The following is a 21,525-nucleotide window of genomic DNA, read 5'->3' as shown; positions in this document are numbered from 1 at the left end:
ACTTGTCTTGCACTTTCAACCATAGTCTTCACCAACTTTAACTTTCCCATATCTTTTAGCATTAAGTCAATGCAATGGGCTGCACAAGGAGTCCAGAAGAGCCGGTACTTACTATTGTTCATCATCTTCTCACCGGCCACTTGAAGTTACTTCCATTGTCCGTTACAATCTGGACAATATTCTCAATACCCACATCTTTTTCCACTACTTCCTTTAACAATCTGTAAATATATTTTGCATCCTTTATCTCTTTGGATGCATCCACAGATTTGATGAACACTGTCCTTCCATCACAATAAACCATGAAATTGATGATGGACTTTCTTATAGGCCCAGTCCATCCATCTGCCATTATAGTCACCCCATATGTCTCTCATATATTTCTCATCTCACTAATGTACTCATCAATCTCACTCTTTTGTTGAGGTAGATAAACATTCATTACCTCATATGGGGTGGGGCCCTTGAATCTGGGCCGGCCCTGCGCAATGGTATCTATCATGGTATCATAATAGGGGCCTTGTGCGGTGTTTCTTGGGATGGTATGGTATAGCATCCACTTAGCTATTGATTTTTTAACCAATCCCTTCATCCCCTTCCATGCTCCTTTGATTCGGGTTGTTGCTTCCTTTCTTCTTATGCAATTTAGGATCGGATGTTGATGGTGGTGCTGGTACTAGTAGAGTGTTGGGACTGCCCTCACACTTTGTGATCTTTTAAAAGGATTCAAAGTTCTAGGACCTCCGAACTACCAGGCTCCTCCACTACCCCTACTCTTTGTCTCTGCGATCATCTTGAAAACTTACTCTACTCCTTGAAACAGATCCGCCTAAAATCCCTAGCCTCCTCTGCTGTTTGTATGTCATCGAGTGCTAATGTCATCATCATCGAGGAGGAGTCATCATCATCATCATTGTATCGTCTTCCTCCTCCCATCGAACTCCTCACTTGTATCCTCAAGTTGTTCTCTTATCCTTTGCTTGTCGCCTTCCTCTTCTTTCTTCCCCTCAAACTATCACCAATCTCCTGGCTACTTGATGGGACCATATGACAACCTACAACATCTTTAGATCCTCCAGTCAGATGTTGTTTAAGTCTACTGGACCCACCTCCCATAAATTGCATGTGACAATAGTTCCATATAAATTTTCTCTTATCCCCATCAATGGGAGTGCCATGTAACCATGCAATGTCACCCCTACACTTTGGGCGAGCTCTCTTGTTCCCTCTGTTCTCTTTGTTCCCTCCGCCCCTTTGTTGACTACTTTCCCCCACCTTTTGCTTGCCCTTCGCACGTTGTCTATCACGATCCGCCATAATGATACTTGTTTACTGCAATGTAAGTAACATAAATAATTAAAATACTTAATGCAGATGCATTTCAATTGACACTTTTAGATTACTAATACACTTGTATAGTTTTTTAATAGTTTTCCCCTAACCCTTATATTTTTCACATAATTAAAACTAATTTTTTATATATAATGTTAATATAAGTATTGACCTAACACAACAAAACAAAAAATTAGTAAACATAATATACATGTAATGCATTTCAAAACATATAGAAATAACTTTCATATTTTTTCATTATTTTTTAAACTTAAAACTCATATTTTTCCTTATTTATTTCTGTTTTTTTTTTCTTTTTTATATATTTTTCTTAATTTTTAAAAAAAATAATTATTTAAGAGCAGAAAAATAAATCTGACACTGTGAAGCCGTAGATCGGCCATTGGTGTCTAACATATATTTAATCCATTATCATCTAAGTCATATTACCCCTAATTATTTTCTATTTTAATTGTAGGAAAATGAATTTTTAAAACCAGAAAATTAAAAAAAAAAAATACATATGAAAAAAAATTTTCGACACCGTGAGGCTATAGATCGGCCTCCGGTGTCTAACATATATTAATATCATCACCATCCAACAAAATTTGTACATAGTCTTTTCAAGAAAATAGTTTTAAAGGAATAGAATTTACCTTAAATAGTGGAAAAAGGATTGGATGATGAGCTTAGATGACCCTCCGATGAGTTTACCGGCGAAAATCCAACAACAATGTGCTTGAACAATGGCTAGAGTGTTGGATGAGAGCTTGGAAGAGTGGAAGAATAGGCAAAAGACTGAAATTCCTTAGCAAATGCAGCTCTCGGTCGAAATATGGACCGAAATCTACGAAATATTGTATTAAAGTCCCCATTCACGTGACACTTTAAGCCAAAATACCATATTTCGTCGATATCTCGTGAGATATCGAGATATCGTCGATATCTCACGAGATATCGACGAAATATGGTATTTTTTCATTTCGACCTGATTTCGCATCTCGGTAAGCTCGAGATATACGAAATTAAGCGATATTTCGGCGAAATATCGCGAGATTTTGAACCATGAATAAGATAGAACCAAAGTGGGGGTCGGGTCATAAATAATTTATAAATATTCAGTTCACAAGATTTCAAACCAGCAAATAAGGTTGGGCTAGGTCGGGTAAGCATTCGGTCGGTCTAGTAGGGCGCTTGACCCCACACCGGGACCGCACATTTAGTAAACGGGCCAAGCCTGGCTTTAGCCGCGCTCGGTCGGTTCTGCCAGGCCGAGCATGGAATTGACACCTCTACCTGCTACAACCCAATCCCACCTGCCGCTACCTCCCATTGCAACCCAACCCCACCACCACGCCCCACCCTCCCGTCTCCCCCTCTCTTTGTTCCTTTTTCAACCCATGGTTCCCGGCAACCCTACCTTGCGCAAATCAATCAAAGCCATATATATCTCTCTGTTCCTCTCGCAATTGATCTTGAGCTGAATAAAGAAAGAGTCAATTGTGTTCAGGTAAGAATGAAAGCAATGAAGAAGAAAGGAAAACGATATCTAATAGTATAAGCAACTAGAGCTTTAGTACACAAGCGCATAAGCAAATCGAAGCCGAAGGAGCTGAGTTTGAGCGGCAACTCTCTCAAAACTTTTGCTCGTTGCATCACTTGCCTTGCATGTATCGATTACGAGCTCGCCATCGAAGCTTCTCCTTCTCAGGTACCAATGTAATCACACACCTCACGATCTCACACCCACACCAATTCGGTATTGGCTTCCTGTTTTCCCTATATAGTCTTGACTCTTTGATCCGATCTTGGTTAGTTATTCCTATGAAATCACAACGATCCCGAGTTCAATAAATGACGTGATTGTAGGGATTTGGAAGTTCTTTTAGCAAATATAGCACTACATTTTGTTTCTGATGATACGTTGAAGCATTTTCTTTTAATTCATTATTAGACTAAATTGAGAATTCCCATGACGTCAAGGTGGTGGTAGGGCCAGCGGGGTTGGAGAAGAGGAGGAAGAAGAAGGGACGATGATGTGATGGGTCCTATTAAGTTTATTTTAAGGGTGAAATTGGAAGAAAAAAAAAAAAAAAAAGAGTAATTAGGTTAAGTTATAACCTGGTTTAGATACCTCAAATACAATATGTGAAACATTGGATACCTCAGTTATAATTTGTTAAAATTTTAGGTATCTTGGGTGCCATTTACCCTATAATAATATATATTGCGTGTACTTTTGACAAGATCGACTCATACCACTTAGAATTGATAGATTCGTCTTCTAGCAATAGATTTCGATCAATTTTTTGTTGTATACAATTTGATTGTTTATTTATTTATTTTTATCTTTTTTCACGTATTACATATTAATATTCAACTCTCATATCAGTTTCGTACATTTTCTTAAAAGTATTCTACTATTTGTGTAACTGAACCATATCAGTTCTCACACTTAATTAGTACATTAAAACCATTCTTGTGGCTCATTTAAAGTTATTATCGAATCGGAATCCAACGTGGAATTTGGTGTTGGATTCATTGTTGAACCAATGTATGAGAACATCTTTTACATAGACAGCAATTTTTATTTTTTGACAAAACTTCAACGTCATGGCTGAAAAATCCTTAGCATCTGAAATAAACAACCTCGATATACTGAATAGATCAAATTATGAGACACAGAACATGAAAATCACGCATATATTAATATATGAAAATTTGAATCATCTTCTGAAACTGAAACATGTGGTTGGAAAAAATGCAACCTTACAAGAAATTAAAGCTATTGAAAAATGGTCTGAAGATGACAAGAGATCCCGAAAATATGATCCTCATGAAGATGGAAGATCATCTTATGAAGGTGTTTAACAACCACAAGACGACCAAATCAATCATGGATGTTGTAAAGGCCAAGTATGATGTAAAGTTTGAAACTCACACACAGCTCATGACATATAGGTACAATAGTTGTAGGATGTTTAATGGTGAAGATGTTGTGAGTCATGTCAACAAGATGCTTGTTTTGGCTCTAGACTTGGCTGATGTTGGATCGCAAGTGTCTAACAACTACCAAGTCTCCACCATTATTAACAATTTGCCTCCTTCTTAGGCAATGGCGCAGACTGCATTGAGGTTCCTGGGGGACAACTTCACTCTTGATAAGCTTCTCCAATAGTTGCAGCATTATCAGGAGTGCATGGTGGGAAACCCTAAGAATGAACTACATGTGACCCAAACCTAGCTCCGCCAGCACAAGAACAACCTGAATCCCTAGCACATCAGCACCGGTTTTGTCCCAATATAAAGTTAATCCCAAATCTCTTGCCCCTTGAAGTCCTTGACGAAGACCTACTACTATGGCTTCCACCTTGTCACCTACACTATCAAAATTCACACCCACAAACAGTATTTGTTTACTTTTACAAATAAAAGAAGCCCATCCGGCCATAGAATTAGTCTGGTTTAAGAATCCATCCAATTAAAATAGCTTGATCCCCATCTGGAAGCCCGGATCACATATTAGCAAGAAAAGAACAATAGAATATGAAATCAAAGGTAGTCGAAACATAATGGTCATGGTTCTTAGCTAGGAGAGATAAGATCATAAAGCTGCAAATCATTTTGATCCAATTACAAACATTATGAAAGATAACCAAAGGATTAGGATTCTTATATCAAAAAATCACCTGATTTTGTGGTTCCAAATAAAATAACAGGTAATCAGAGCAACACTAGCAAACCATTTACAGTCCAAAATAAAGGAAAAAGACAGTCGATGAGAATGAAACAAGTACATAAAAATGGCTAGAAGAGAACCATTTGACCAGCCTTTCGTCCGAACTCCTAGCACCTCTACAACCCAAATACATTTACTAAAAGAACAAGACATAAATAAATGCCAAGCAGTCTCAACGTCATTTCTACAGAAGGCACACACCAAGTTCGAAGACCATTTAGAGGTTTTGCTTTTAGTTGGCAAACCTCAAAGAAATAATCTCCATTCAAAAAATGTTAAATTTGGGATGAACTTCCAATTTCCAAAAGAAAGGTCACAATCTTTAATGGTCATAGTCAACCCTTTATCTATTACCACTTTCAATTTCATTCCTAAATTTATTAGCAATGATCTTGGTAGTCAACACACTAAATTTTGAAAAAGAACAATAAAAAGAATCCTCATCGTCAATATTTTGCACAGGAATGTTTAAAATGGCATCAACAGTATTCTTTGGAAACAAACTATAAATAAGATTAGAGTTTCGGTGAGAGTCAAGCGTCAATTAAAAAACAAAATAAAAATCACTATTCTAAGCATTTGAGTGAAGAATAAAAGAGTTCAAACTGAGTATCCATGGGTCATCCAAAGGTTAATCATCCTTCCATTACCAACACGGGCATAAACCATCTCTTTTAAAATAAAAGGACAGACACGACACTAATCCAAACCAAAGACCCTTTTCTTTGCAACACTCTAGAATCAAGAAGATTACTAGCAAGAAAGTATCCAGCTTTAAGAATTGCCCCCAAAATACCATTAGAATGGATTAACAATCTCCGAGCTCGAGTTAACAAAGCCACATTGTGACCTAAAGCAGATCTAATCCCCAACCCATTTAACATCTTGGGTTCACAAGCCCTTTCCCAAGCAATAAAAAGTGAGGTTTCCTTATGTTCGCAGAAGCACCAATCCAAAAATTAGAACAAAAGGAATCTAGCTTACGATACACCTGAGTAGGAAATCGAAAGTCATTCATTCAGTAAGCAGAAAGAGCAGATAAAACAGATTTAATTAAAACCAATCTACCTACTTAAGAAAGATATAATTACCTTTCTAACAAGAAAGTCTATGTTCCACCCTCCTTGAATCAGAAACTGTAAATCCGAACTTTGGACCTAGAATGGAACAACTTTGTTTCAAAAAAAGAGTATCATAAGACATCTCTTTAACTCCAATCACCCCAGATAATAAGGGTGCGAGTCCCTGTAGGGACATTATTACTAAACCATATTCCACACTATTGTTGTTAATCTGTTGACAGATTAGAATGGTCAGAAAACAGTTCTAAAATAGATTTAATGGATAAAACATCGACAAGCCTTGCCCGACAATTCCCTGTTGCAACTTTGATTCCCTGTTCAATTGCTTTCCCTCCCACTTTAATTGTAAAACCAAACGTTCTATTGTCACATAAAATTTTGTGATCACACTGTCATGTGATTGTCTTTTGAAATTTTCTAGAGTACATCAAATTTTGACTGCCATGTGGCAAATATAATGCACGCCATTTCACCAAAGCCTAGCAAAAGGGCTTTCCTGGTACCACCTACTAATACCAGACTTATGCTTGCTTTAACAAAAGTGTTGCGTCATATGTTCCTCGCTACTATAATTCTACCCACCCACAATAAAAAACATAAAAAATAAAAAATTGTGAATTAATGGATGGAAATGGAAACCCGATCTGCCACACAGGTACTTCCCGTTTCAAGGCATATAACCAAAAGCCTTGCGGCAGCAGATGGATTTCACATGAAAAGCTGATATCAACCGATCGATGACATCAAGTTTAATGGGAAAAACTGCTCCCAGAATGGCAAATGAGAGTAACGGGATATTTCTGATACATAAACCTAAAGAATCGGCCTATCAGTAAATCAGTGATTTTTTAATGCCCTACTTCACCTTGTGTTCCAAGTTTTCTGTCATAGATTCAAACAATTTTGAAGGGGGAAAAAAAAAATACAAGCACAAGATTGCCTCTTCCCAAAAAACGATTCAAGAAAGATTAGGCAAAAATGGAAATGCCGACAGTAAGTACCAAGATCTGTTAAGCAAGCTAGTATTCTTTTCCTTTTTTTTTCTCAAGTTATTTAGGTGTCACAGATTGATACAGAGCAAAGAAAAGCGGGACCAATAAGCATAGAATCAAGATGCTACTAGGTCAGGTGTTTCAGCCTCCACTGATAATAAAGCGGTGTGTACTTTCTCCAACCAATTGTCAAGGCGGTCACGCAGCGATTTGATCTGAAGTATCCCCAGAACTCTTGGTTGAACCCATGAAACATGAACTGTTCCCTCAACTTGATCGATTATCCCCTCAATAAGATGAACCTGTAAGCAGATGTTCAAACTGATGAAAAGCACAAACATCAACCATAATGGTTTTCAAGATTCAAGACATTTTTTTTAAAGTAAAGGCAAAATTTCCCGATCCATTGGGGGGGGGGAGGCATGTAGAGTACCGTAATTTTTACTACAATTTTGAGGTAATAAACTGAAAAGCACATCAAAATTCCAGTTCAAACTCAGAAGGCTTACCAGTAGGGCCCATTTCTTTCACTATTGTTAAAACACAATTACAAGTCACCAGCAACTCCCATTGCAGGAAATGACCAAGGCAACACCTTGGCCCCAGCATCCTTCATCCCAACCCCCTTTGTAATTGATGATGGGCCTCCTTGTGCCCATGATTTTGGTCAAGACAATTTCTGCTCTTGAGAGTATGGTAGCTTTGGTGAATCAGCCACGCCCATTGGTGGTGAAGCCATGGAGGGGAGGATGGTGATGCCCAGTCATAGGCCTAGGTGGTGATACATACAGTCATCCCCCGTACAGTCATAGCCCCTATCTTCTCTACTATTTCTCTCAATTCTGTCCAGCAGTTTTTAGCAACCAACCTTCAGTGTAGTGGATCTTATTCAGGTAATATCAGAACTAATTTTAATGCTTGACTGACTGTTACAATTCTACAATCCCACAATCAGTTCTGAAGTTTTCCAGCCCAGTTTAGTGTCTGCGCTGGGGTGTTTTGGACAGCATCATATTTTAATCTTCAGTCTTTGATTTCAAAAAATCTAACCGTCAGATTTTATTGAGATTTTGGTATGTAGTTTCTCCCCTTGACTGCTCCCTTTGATCCAAGTGTGAGGTCCATCGGACTGCTGGATTGAAAGTTATAGTTTCAAATTTCTGTTTTCAATACTTCCTAATTTCTGTTACTATTTATTTCTCTCAATCCACCCATTGGATGAACCAAAGATTTTAGGAGCATAATTAACCCTAAAGGGTCTTCTGTTGACTCCATTTACCAGATTAGGAGATATTGTTATTTCTATATTCTATCCATAAGTTCTATTGAGTTTTGGTCACTGCGATTCTGGATTTCTGTAGGCTTGTTAGAGTTGACCCGTTTCAGCCTATCATACCTCATCAGATTAACTAAGGTTAAGCAGGCAGCAAGGCTCGCATATCAGCACATTCAACAGAGAGATGTGCTTGAAACAAAGCAATTATGCCATCCAAGAAGAACCAAGCAGGTTCTGCTAGTTTTGGCAGGTAGAATTTATTTAAAGAAAAGAAAATAGTAGCAACAAGGCTCCATGGAGAAGTTCAGCAGGACACCGAGAGAATGGAACAAAAAGTCGCCCAAATAATCTGGCTAAAGATCCAGCAAAGGCAGGCATACTAAAATCAGATCAAGAGACATCGGGTTCTTTCCCTATTTATTTGTTTCTTTTTCTTTTTCTTTTTTTTTTGAGGGGTGGGGTGGGTGGGAGGAAAAGGCATTTCAAGCATGTTTGAGAGAAAATATTGCTCACGAAAACATCAGAGGGGATATGGAGGAAGCAACTAGAGCATCTCCTACTCTATAAGCAATGGTATTTCTTCTTTCTTAGGACTCCATTCAGTAATGGCAACCAGATTTAGGCATGTGTGGAAGAAAGTGTGGGAACATTGTCAATATCTACCAAGAAGTGTCAGATCCTGATGTAAATAAGTCACTTAGCGGGCTTATTTTATTAAAAATAAGCTTTGGGTTGGGTTATGTAGGTGTTGGACTTTTGATCCATGGGTTTACTTCGTAATTGGCCAATTTAATGGCCTAAAATATGAGTAGAAAGTAGGAAAACAGGATTTACTTCATAGTTTCAGCAGGTTCTAACGGTTAGATTTGGCTGAGCAGAATTCTCGGGAAAAATATCTTGCATGTGACCTTCTAGAAGAGAAGAAGAATAATTGCAGAATTTTAATTTTGGACTTCTTGTTTGAAAATATCTTGAACCTTGCATAGAATTTTCAGCAACTGAATATGTTTCTTCAAGAGATCAGCTAGGGCAGAACTGGAGCTTGAATGGAACTTGAATGGAGATCGATGGAATGGGGTAGGAGAAGGGAATAGCTATCTCAGCCTGGGCATCTCACCCAACCTCTCTCAAGATTTTTACAAAGGCTAAAGCCAATATTTCATTAATCAAATTCAGTTCAATGCTGGCCTCTCTTACAAACTTATATGGAAGACATAAAAATAGACTTAGACACTAAAAAGGAAAGGTCTAACCCTATCCTTAACTAATAAGGTAACCTAAATTGACTAAGAAAGTGAAATATTAAAGAAAACAGACTCAAAATAGGACTCTAACTATACTATGAAGTGAATCCCGTTTTTCTACTTTCTACCCATATTTTAGGCCCATTAAATTGGCCACACTCACTCACTCAAAAGGATTATATATATATATATATATATATATATATATATATATATATATACATATATATCATCGGGTTGATCCATTGTCGTGATAGATGACTACCGGAAATCCCTGGCTTGGTCATGAGATGATGTCTGTGTTTTTCTTTAATCAGTTACAAGTATGATAGACTTCCTAGCTGCCCCTTGTCATCGATCACTTTATCATAAGTTCATAACCATATCTCACCCACTTTCCACCCTGCAGCAGGCTACAAAATCATTTTCAGCTTCATCTTTGTTTAAGCTTAAATTCATACCAATTTCTCAACAAAAAAAAAAAAGAGAGGTAAAGAGATTCATGGGTGGCACACCTAGTTGCACCACTTGGAAGAATGATGTAGCTATTCCACACCTAGTTGCACCACTTGGAAGAATGATGTAACTATTCTGAAGTTGGATATTCAGGGACTGGTCTGGATTGGCCACGTGCTGTATTTCAGACCCGAATTTGATCAGTTACCATGTCATGAAATTGCATACCATATGTCCATGCAACTTCTCATTAGCCATTAGTCTGTACATCCTCTTGGTAGTCCAGAATTATTCAAAACTTCATTTTGCTATGTGGCAGGCTCCACTTAGGCTGAAACCTGACTGAATAGGGGACTATGGGGTCTACTTGTCCACCAGATCTCGGTCCTATATGGCTTGCCATGCGACAGTATAGGTCTGCCAACCAGATATCCCTTTCTGGTTGGGCAAACTATAAAGCCTGCTCACAAAAAGTTAATAATAGTGGGAAAAGGCTGGGCACACCACCGCTGTACCGTAAGCTAACACCCACTGTGTCCATCTCTCCCTTCCCCCTTTGAAATGACCCCCTGCCCCTCTCGTATGAGGCCTCATCCCGCGCCCCCATTGGTGCCACCTGCTAGTTTACCACACATGGGCGATGTGCCTATCCCTCTCCCTAATAATAATAATGCTTCATGTTTAAGTCATCCAAATGTCTCTACTTTTTTCCCTTCATTTCTTTTTTTTTCCCCTCCTCTACTTTGTTTCCTTTGCAGTCTAAAAGTAATGTCTAAGGTTTTACAGATTCTCTCACTCAATAGTTATGCTAACACTATTTTTACAGCCTAGCCATGCACCTCCTGGAAGGAGATAGCTTATATGTACCATTAACACTGCAATGGGTATGATCATACTTCACAAGTAAATAAAAACCACGGCCATGTGAGTTTATACATCAATTTTGTGCCCCCGCAACTCACTTTCTTCCTTTAGGTTGAGAAGAGGGAGGGTGTGTACTGAAGGTGGTGAGTGAGCGATACAAAAAGAAACTGCTGCCTATCAATAATTTAAAAGTAGAATGGACTTACAGAAAGGCTCTTCATGAGAAGATACTCAACATCCTCTACAGAAAGTTTTGTGCGCTCTGCAATGACACTTAAGGGAATAGTTCGGTCTTCTGAGGGACGACTGTAGCAATTAATTAAATTCCGCCATACACAACAATGGTTAATACAACACAAATTAATAATCAACTTTGAGAAGATTAAATGATAAACTCTACTTTCAACTGATGCACACCTGAATATTATTTCCATCAAGCAAAGAATGTTGATCTTTTCCAATAGCTTCTTCTCATTCTCTACTAATGCTGGCTGAGCACTCAGAGCAGCTTTATGAACACGACAGAGTTCTTGATAGCGAACTAAATCACCAGAGTTGAATGCCTGGAGAATATAGTAGAGCCATTCCACTTTTGTCCCCAATAGACATTTTATCTGCAACAATGTTTTAAAAAAGGTTAAAACTTGGGATACTGTCGCACACACCATCATCTAAACCACCAGAAACAAAAACAGTGAAACACCATGGAACGCACAGAGGGGATTGTTGTTTAAGAGAGCAGAAAGGAAATTTTCTCAAAATAGAATATCTGGAGTGGGGTCAGTACTTCTCTTCAGATGGAGTTCGGTTAGTCTGACAAGGGGAAAGCACAAAAATATAGGGAAAGATGTACCACATTCACAGGTTTCCCTACTTCATGACATTTAATGTTAAAGAAAATGATGCTCTGGTTTTCAGTGTCTACCCCAACTAATAGAACTTTCCATATTCAACCAAGGATTTTAAGTTTGATACAGCAGGAATCTGCACACGAATCAAAAGGAACACTTTCTCAGGCCAACCAAACAATGTAGGTGAAATGCACTTTACATTTCATCTTTTTAATGTTCATCACTCTCGTAAGTTTCCTTCTCCTTACAGCAAGGTTTTTTGATTTGTTATAATACCATCTGAAGTAAAGTGATCCAGGTCAGGCCAATAATATGGCAGTTTGATACAACCAGCTAAACAGAGATGATCAACAAATATGTTGCATATTAGAACCCTCAAAAGAAAGCAACTGAAAGACCACCTACTTCACATTCAGAACAAACCCACAGTAGAAATTTGGTTTTCAATTCTCAATTACCAATATGATCCCTTTTTTTTCCAATGGGAAACTCAATACTATGGAAAAAAATTACAATACATAATTGATTCCATAGGACCCATACAATTTTAAAACTGATGGAAGTTAGCTCCTCTCCCAACCAACACCCCACCCCCCAAAAAAAAATATATTGGGAAAGAGTTAAACCCATAACTTTGGAAAGTATCTCTAGTCACATACCAAAGCATAGATATTACCAATACTAAATTCTCATGCACACAGTGATGCAGATAAAGAGAAAATGGGCTTATTTTAGTGGAAATATGCCTTGTATGGGTAGGAGGTAGAAATATGACTACTTTATAATTTAGTCTAGTTAGAGTCTATTTCTTTATGTTTAATTGTTACTAAAGTGTTTTAACAAGCTGGAATACGTCTCTACGAGTCTAGCCTTGTTTTAAGCTGCTTTCCTTTATTTTATGCAGAATTCTAGTTAGTTAAGACCACCTCCATACTCCATAGCAAGCTATTGGCTGGAGGAGTTTTAGGCCTAGTTTGAGCTTTTTTTTTAAATTTTTATAAGGTTGTAACGAGCTTCAACCCTAGAAACAAATTTGATGAACGGAAATTGGCTTTTGTCTTTTGGTTGTGTGTGGAAATTGGCTTTTGCCTGATGGTTGTGTTATTCAAAGCTCTTTCTGCTGTGGTGATTCAGTACAAACCTTGTGGTGATTCCAAGCAGAGGTTTGGTGGGATGCCAACCCTCAGAATCAGGTGGGATTCCCAATTCAATCCTTCTTTCTACTTTACTTCTCAAATCTTCTTTTTTTTGGTCGATTTAAGTTTTCCTACTAGAATACAATTTCATAAAAATCTCAGTTTTGGTTCTGAAATTTCAAAGTCTGATTTCAGATTATTGTCCTGCTGCCACTATTGATTTGGCCATAATTTCAATTCTGATTTTAATGCCTCATTTTACCAACAATTTGAGAGCCCTAATTCTGCCGATACTCTTCAATTTTGAAATTTCAGAAACTGCTTTCTGCTTTCACTGCTAGTTCTGTTTCTGTGATAGGATTAATATCCTACCTGAAGTCGAACTCTTCTAAGACTTCATTTTGCTGGTTCTGATTCATACTCTGATATTTAATTCATCTTTGTTGGTTATTTTATGACAATAATTTGGTCTCAAAATGCTGATTTGAGGGCAAGGATTCATGTAGCACCCCAGTTAGTTGGGGTAAGGCTGAGTTGTTGTTGTTGTTGTTATTTGGTCTCAAAATCCAAATTTCTCGTCTTAAATTCTGAGTATCGAAATTCTGGTTCTGCTGGGTTTTCAGTTTCCTTGTTCAAATGGGGTTATTAAATATCTTCTAGTCTGTCCATCAGCATATTTCAAATTAAACAGAACTGTTCCCCATCCCAAACAGGCCCTTCGACCAGACTTCTGGCCTGGTCAGACCGGCCCAAATTGAGTGATCAGTTTTCTCTTGAATCTGGAATATTTTCCTTACCTGTGCTTCTGATTTTCTATTGGTTTTCTAAACCCCATCCATTCGCTGGTTAGATCCCCATTATTTGGTATAAGAGCTATAGCCAGCAGCAATAAGGAACCCTGACATTGCTGGACTTCAGAAATCAGAATTTTATAAATCAGCTGGTTTGAAAATTTCAGACAAATGCCTGACAATGTTAGACAACTGTCTGATGAAGTTGCTGTCCTAAAACAACAACATAGTGAGTCTTCTCAAGCCCTACGCCTGACAATTCTGAATTATCACAGAACAAATGAAGGTTTTCCTGACCATTCTACTGCAAACAACACCTTGAGAATTTTAGGGAGAGGACCACAGAGAGTACCACAACAACCCTCTTTAGAGGATGATACTTTGTGTACTACACTTGACAGTGGCTTGAATAATAACTAAAGTATAGATGACACTTAGAAGGTGAAGCTTGAACTCGGGGAGTAAGACGGAAAATTCGATCCCCAAGTATTCTATGATTGGCTTGCCTATCAGAATACTGATTACTTTTTGACTTGTTTACCTTGACAGAGGAGATAAAATTGAGACTTGCAAGAGCTGAATTGATAGGTTCAGCAAAGAAATGGTGGAAAAATGATGAATGTAGGTTAGGGAATCATGGTACAGACCCTAATACATGGGAGGAAGACATCCATTGAGTCTCACGATTCAAGACGGTCTGAAACCGAAGATCATGAAGGAGCTTAATGTGGATAACATATATGATGTACACGACCGTTTTCAGAAGCCTCTATGGGCATAGAAAATTTTAAGAACTCCCACTGGAAGGTTCAGTTCTCAAGCTGGAAAGTATCAGAGGAACCCTGCAGCTGTTAGACCTACATGTTGATCTTCTAATACCCCTACAGTTACAAACAACAATGCATATCAACAACCACCCCAACATGCAGGCCTGCACGTGACACACATTCAAGTGGGAAACCCATTGCACTTCCCAAGGATTGAACACTCGACCTCCCTACTCTGATACCAAGTTACAAGTCTACAAACTCGAGCTGTTAAGTAAGGAAAACAACAACGTATATTAACCATAGTTGTCAAGGTGGCAAGGCGACCCAAGGCGGTGGAGAGGTGTCTAAGCGCTTAGGCAACAACCCTTTCTAAAATTATTTAGTGTGCTACAATATTTTTGTATGCTACAATTTATACCTTATATAATAAAAAAATCAACATTAAGCCTCCTCAAGTCATCAAAAATCAACATTAAGTAACCTTCAGTCATCAAAAATCAACATGAAGCCACATCAAGTCATCAAAAAATAACATTAAGTCATATCAAGTCATCAAAACTATGATCTTATCTATAAGTAATTAAATTGCTCTCGATTTAGTGCGATGTTCTTGTTCTCTAAGAAGTTTGACTAGTCAAATGATTTTAGTTTTACACAAGACTTTTTGTATTAGTTAGAGCACAAAATCAGCTTTCCAACAAATCCAAAAGTGCTTAAATCTGATTTATATTGAAGAAGTTATGTTCTGGTTAAACCTTATTTGGTATGCGCGAACGCTGTCAAAATCGCTCTGAATACAAATATTTTTTTATATATCAAAACAAATAAATATTTTACCACACTTCTAGTTTTTAGCAATGTTTTACCATATTAAGATTTCTAGAATTTTTAGATTTGAGAAAAATCTCAGCATTTGAAAGTTAAAAATTTCACCTACCACCGAAAATCTAGTTTTTGTTCTTCAATTGGGGGGTTGACTTTTTATCCTTTTGGAATTTTATTTTTTAAATATTTTTATTGGATTCAAATAGGGGGTATTTGCTTATTTATGAATAATATCTTAAGTAAATGAAATTACAAATATAAAAACATTTACTTAAATGAAATTTGCCATAAATAAGGGTCAATACCGGAACCCTGTACCACTCGTCCTGCAATAAGGCGGCTGTCGCCTAGGCCCGAACAAAACCGCCTGGACGCCTAGGTAGCGCCTAAGCGACGCCTTGACAACTATGATATTAACAGTGTTGTGTAATGTGATTCCTTGAATCACTGTTGGCCATGGCTCTGATACCAAATAATGAGATCCTAACCACCTAAAGATTAGGATTTAGAAAACCCAAGCATAGTAGTCAAGGTGTCACTTAGGGGCGTCCAAGCGCTTGGAGACCTTGGTCACCTTGTTGGTATCACCTTGCGTCTGGGCCCCCTTCCAACACCTTGGATCGCCTAGACCCCGTGACAACTATGAACCCAAGGAAACCAGAATCACAGATAAGGGAATAAAACCCAGATTCATGAAAACATTTAACTCAACGAAAACAAGCCATACTGACAAGTAATTTCGATCAAATGGGAGTAATCCAATGGCTGAATCCAAAATTGTATAGGTTTCCTCTTTGGAGTAGGACTTTAGAATTCTAACAGTAACAGCATTTGATTTGGAGAAATTCCAAAACTCAACAGAACCTTGAATAGAATTCAGAATTGATTCAGTAGGAAATTAAAAACAGAACTAGCAGTAAAAGCAGAAAGTCTATGAAATTCCAAAATTGAAGAGATTCAGTAGAATTAGGACTCTGAAATCAATAGTAAAATCAGATTTGAAATAATGGCCAAAAACAATAGTAGCAGCAGGACAATAATCTAAAATCAGATTTTTTAAATTTCAGAACCAAAAAAACATAATTTCAGAACCAAAACTGAGATCTTTAAGAATTTGTATTCGAAAAGGAAAACTTAACTCGACCAGAAAAAAAAAATTTGATACTGACCTATTATCATAAAGGAAGAAGAAAGAAGAATATGAATCAGAATCCCACTTGATCCTCAGGATTGGCATCCCACTGAACCCAGCTGAAATTAGAACCAAGTGTTCCGGAAATCACCACTAGGTTTATCTTGAATCACCACAACAGAGAGCTCTGAACCTCACTTATGATATCCAACCCAAAAGCCCGAGCTTCAGGGTGGAGAGGCTACGTCATATGCCTAGCAGCCACACACTATCCAAACAATGTGGGACTAAAGTCCGTCTCATTCCTGGTTATGGAGAGCACTCACTGCAGCAACCCCCCCTAGCTTTGCACTATGCGCCCCCACATAGCCGGTGCAAAGACAACCCGCTCTGATACAACTTGATGACATTCAACTCAAAAGCCAAAGCTTCAGGGTGGAGAGAACATTCTAAGGTCATATCCCCAGCAGCTGCACACTACCTGACCAATGGGGAATGAAACCCCTCGCATTCCTTGCCATGGAGTACACTCACTAAATCACTTCAAAAGGAAAAAAAATCCATTGTCCATTCCTCAAATTTGTGTCCAAGGCTGAAGCCCCTTACAACCTCATATAAAAGACTCAAAAATATAGACTCAAACTAAGCCTAAAACTCCTCCAGTCAATAGGTTGCTATGGATGTATGCATGACTGACAAAAAGTTAAAATTCTAAATAAAATAAAAGGAAGCAGCCTAAAACAAGGTCGGACTCATAGAGACTTATTCCAGCCAAACTAAAACACTTTAATAACAATTAAAATATAAACATAGACTCTAACTACACTAATAACTCATAGAGACTTACTCCAGCCAAACTAAAACACTTTAATAACAATTAAAGTATAAAAATAAACTCTAACTACACTAATAAAGTAAATCCCGTATTCCTATCTATTACCCACATTTTATACCTATTAAAGTGGCCTATTATAAAGAAAATCCATTGGACCAAAGACCAAATATATATATATATATATATGTAACCCAACACAAGGCTTTTTTCCACTAAAATAACCTTATTTTCTCTGATTTGTCAATATATTCAATACTATCAATATCCTAGCTCAGAATGCTAGGCACAGAGGATTGACAACTAATTAAAAGCAGGTTTCTGAGGACAAGAAGTCACCAGTACTACCATAGGGGCTTATAGAATCCAACAAGGAATCACGACTCATATTGGCTCTCGTCACCAGGGGAAAAACCCCTAGGTTAAGCTTCCTAAGCCAATATAGGACTCGATTTCTGATTTTGCGAATTTAGGGTCTGATGATTACAAAATGAACTACCACATATGCGTGATATTCAGCACACTATTAATCTAGTGACTAGTTCAATGTTACCTAACCTGTCCGCTTACAAATTGAGTCCTAGAGCATGCTGAATTTAATTGATATGTTGATAATTTATTGAGAAATGATTTCATACAGGAGAGTTTGAGCCCTTGTGCAGTATCTGCTCTTCTTATGCTAAGAAAGATTATTTGTGGTGCATGTGTATTGGCAGTCTAGCCATCAACAAGATCACACTCTAGTATAGATTGTCCATCCCACGGCTAGATGATATGCTTGGTAGATTTCTGGGGCCTTCAACAAGATCACACTCTAGTATAGATTCTCCATCCCACAGCTAGATCATATGCTTGGTAGATTTCTGGTTGTTTATTTTGATGATATACTAATTTGTATTGAACAAAAGGATGGTCATCATTATCAACTGAGGCATGTCATGAGGGTACTCAATGTTGATAAGCTCTATACCAATTTAAAGAAGTACTCTGTTGTGTTCCTTGGGGTTTTGTTTCATCAAGAAGCATTGAAGCTGATCTGGAAAAAGTTAAGAGCATCCTAGACTGGCAGGTTCCCAACACCTTCATCAAAGTCAGAAGCTTCCATGACCTTGCTTCATTTTATCACAGCTTTATCACACACTCCTCAATAATGGCACCTACCGCTGAATGTCTAAAGCAGAGCAAGGAAAAATTTGAGTGGACACTCATAGCTTCTAAAGCTCTTGAACTTATTAACCAAAAGATGATATGAGGCTCCCGCTATACTGTAGCTAGACTTTTACATAGTACTTGAGGTTGCTACAAACACTTCATACATTGGTATTGGAGTTCTCATGCAAAGAATTCATCTCATTGCTTTTTGCAATGAGAAGCTTAACGATGCCAAGAAGCAATATTCCACTTATGATTGGAACTCTACACGGTTGTACATTGGTGACACTACCTCATCAACAAGTAGTTTATCCTTTCCAATGACCATTACACTCTCAAACATCTTCACTCACAGAAGCCTGTGAGTAATTGGCATGCCAAGTGGCTCGCATACTTACATAGAGTCGTGGCACTAAAGTACAAGGTTGGGAAAGAGAACATTGTTATAGATCCTTTGAGCAGAAAAGTGTTAACTCTTCATACTTTCTCAGCCCAAGTGATGAGCATTGATGAAATCAACGATGAGTATGTGTTAGGTAAGGATTTCTCAACAATCTACCTGATGTTACAACAAGGTGGTAGCAATCCTAAGTACTCCATAATGGGTATATATTCATGGGGACTCAACCATGCATTCCTGATTCGTCTTTACGACATCATCTTATAAAAGAATTGCATGGAGGACTTAAAGGACACTTTGGCAAGGACAAGACCTTTCTATAAGCTATCGGTAGTTATTATTGGCCCCGAAAAAAAGGATGTGAATCATGCATGTAATCAAGAGGGATCGTATTCGAAGTTAGAACACTGGTTTGTATTTTCCATTATCCATTCCACATGCACCATAGATACACATCAATATGAACTTTGTGCTTGGATTTCCTACTACACGGGAAAAGCACAACTCTATACTAGTTGTGGTTGATCAATTTTTTAAGATGGCACACTCTATTTTATGTTGTAAGACATTTGATGTTAGTCATATAACATCTATCTTCTTCAAAGAGGTTGTGCCAAGGTTTTAAGCAACTTAACGTATCCACCAATACATATCTTATCTTTAGGGTACCGATATGATACGACACCGATACGATAACTACAAAAAGCGTCAACTATATAGTATCGATATGTGACCTGATATGATTGATACTTATCGATTCAGTTGATACATCTCTTATAAACTATATAACTCGATCAAGGATTCAAAACACTTACCAAGAGCTCTTGTAAGGCATTGTAATCAATTTTGTTTTGGCAAAAATCAACTTGTTTACTTGTATCTAATGGCAAAAGTGACTCTAGTAGTGTTGATATCATCATCATTTGGTAATTAAACAGCCTGCAATCAAGGACCAAATTCAGATTTGCACAAGAACAGTTTTCTATCAAAACTTCGAATTTTTTACTCAAATATTGATTTATAGTGTCGTTTTTTTAGTGGGCAAGCCTTGCTGCAACGGCTAAGTTGTGTTATTGCAATAAATGGTTGTGTTAAAAACTTGGTGTAACAAAATAAACCAAAAATAGCTTGTGCTGAGAGGGTGTAGAAGAGAGAAGAAGAGTTAGACAAGGGGATTGATCTGTTGTGCTTGATCGAACTAGTCCGTCCACAGCCAAAGACTCCTATTCCTACTAGGAATCATAGAAACAGAAAAATCGAAACATAAGAGAACTATGAAACAAACTAGGACTAGGAAGGACTAGGAATATAATCTAATTACAACCAAAGAGAGACACCTAGATAGGTACCTTGATTAGGACAAGGAATATTCTAACCGAGATACTCTCCCCAACCCTAGCTCGATATACTTCAACACTTCCCTTCAAGCTGGAGCGTACAAATCACCAAGACCCAGCTTGGAACAATTTCTTCAAAAGGTAAGTCCAAACAATGGCTTGGTAAACATATCACCAAGTTAGTTAGCAGTGGAAACGTACAGAGTAGAAACCAACTTCTTCATAACATAAAGTGACAATCAACTTCAATGTGCTTAGTCCTCTTATGAAATACTGGACTGCTAGCAATGTAAATAGCAGCCAGATTATCACAAATCATCTTCATAGGTTAAGTAATAGGAAATCCCAACTCCTAAAGCAACAACTTTATCTGCATTAACTCAGTTGTAGTATGTGTCATCGACCGATACTCAGCCTCAACACTAGATCTATCAACAATAGTTTGTTTCTTGCTTGTCCAGGTGACCAAGTTACCATCCACGAAGGTACAATAATCAGTAGTAGAATGTCTATCATAAGTACCAGCCCAATCAACATCAAAAAACCCTACCAAGCTGATATTTTGATTAAGTCGACAAATGAGACCCTTACTAGGTGCAACTTTTAGGTACCGCAAAACACGACAAACAGCATCCCAGTGAATCTTCTTTGGTATTTGCATAAACTGACTGATAACACCAACAAAAAATGATACATTCGATTGAGTAATAGTAAGATAAATTTCCGACCAGTCCTCTAGACCAATGTACATCTGTAAAATCCTCATTCTCACTAGAACCAAGTTTCTAATGGGGATCCATGGGAATATCAAGTGGTTTAGAAGCAAGCATACCAGTTTCAAACAAGAAATCAAGGACATATTATCTTCGTGATAAGCTAACACCTTTCTTGCTACGTAAAACTTTAATACCAACGAAATACTAGAGAACACCCAAGTCTTTCATTTGAAAATGTTGATGAAGATAATATTTAACTTAAGCAATACCAGAAGCATCATTACCAAATATCATCACAACCACCTTTGAACTTTGGTACCGAACAAAAACGGAATGGTTAGAATAACATTGTGAGAACCCAATCTGAGTTACAATGGAGTTGAACTTATCAAACCATGCTCTTGGAGATTGTTTCAACTTTCAACCCATAGATCATCTTACAAAGCTTACATAATTTGGTGGAACTCTCCTCCTGAGCAACATACCCTGGAGGTTGCTCCATATAAACTTCTTCCTGAAGATCACCATAGAGAAAAGCATTTTTGAAATCCATCCGATACAAGGGCCACTCTAGATTGACAGCCAGAGAAATAAGAAC

At 37.7% G+C, this 21,525-nt stretch overlaps 1 protein-coding gene and 1 long non-coding RNA gene across 2 annotated transcripts in view; both read right to left on the bottom strand.

Moving 5' to 3' along the window:
* Nucleotides 1–6,930: 6,930 nt before the first annotated feature.
* LOC122646192 (26S proteasome non-ATPase regulatory subunit 13 homolog B) overlaps nucleotides 6,931–21,525 on the bottom strand; it is a 48,626-nt gene continuing 34,031 nt past the window's right edge. The window contains exons 4-6 of the mRNA XM_043839689.1: nucleotides 11,403–11,599; nucleotides 11,192–11,291; nucleotides 6,931–7,447 (exon numbers count right to left, since the gene is read on the bottom strand). Of these exons, the coding sequence (XP_043695624.1) occupies nucleotides 7,262–7,447; nucleotides 11,192–11,291; nucleotides 11,403–11,599 (483 nt within the window). The 3' untranslated portion in view covers nucleotides 6,931–7,261. The remainder of the gene's footprint in view (nucleotides 7,448–11,191; nucleotides 11,292–11,402; nucleotides 11,600–21,525) is intronic.
* Nucleotides 9,952–10,585, bottom strand: LOC122646193. The gene is made up of 3 exons (XR_006330570.1): nucleotides 10,497–10,585; nucleotides 10,222–10,463; nucleotides 9,952–10,180 (listed from the first exon to the last, which is right to left on the bottom strand). It is a non-coding gene; the product is annotated as an uncharacterized LOC122646193 (long non-coding RNA).

The sequence above is a fragment of the Telopea speciosissima genome, chromosome 11, assembly GCF_018873765.1.
Source record: "Telopea speciosissima isolate NSW1024214 ecotype Mountain lineage chromosome 11, Tspe_v1, whole genome shotgun sequence".
NCBI classification, from domain to species: Eukaryota; Viridiplantae; Streptophyta; class Magnoliopsida; order Proteales; family Proteaceae; genus Telopea; species Telopea speciosissima.
The sequence above is the reverse complement of the archived record's forward strand: the minus strand, read 5'-3'. Positions and strand labels throughout refer to the sequence as shown.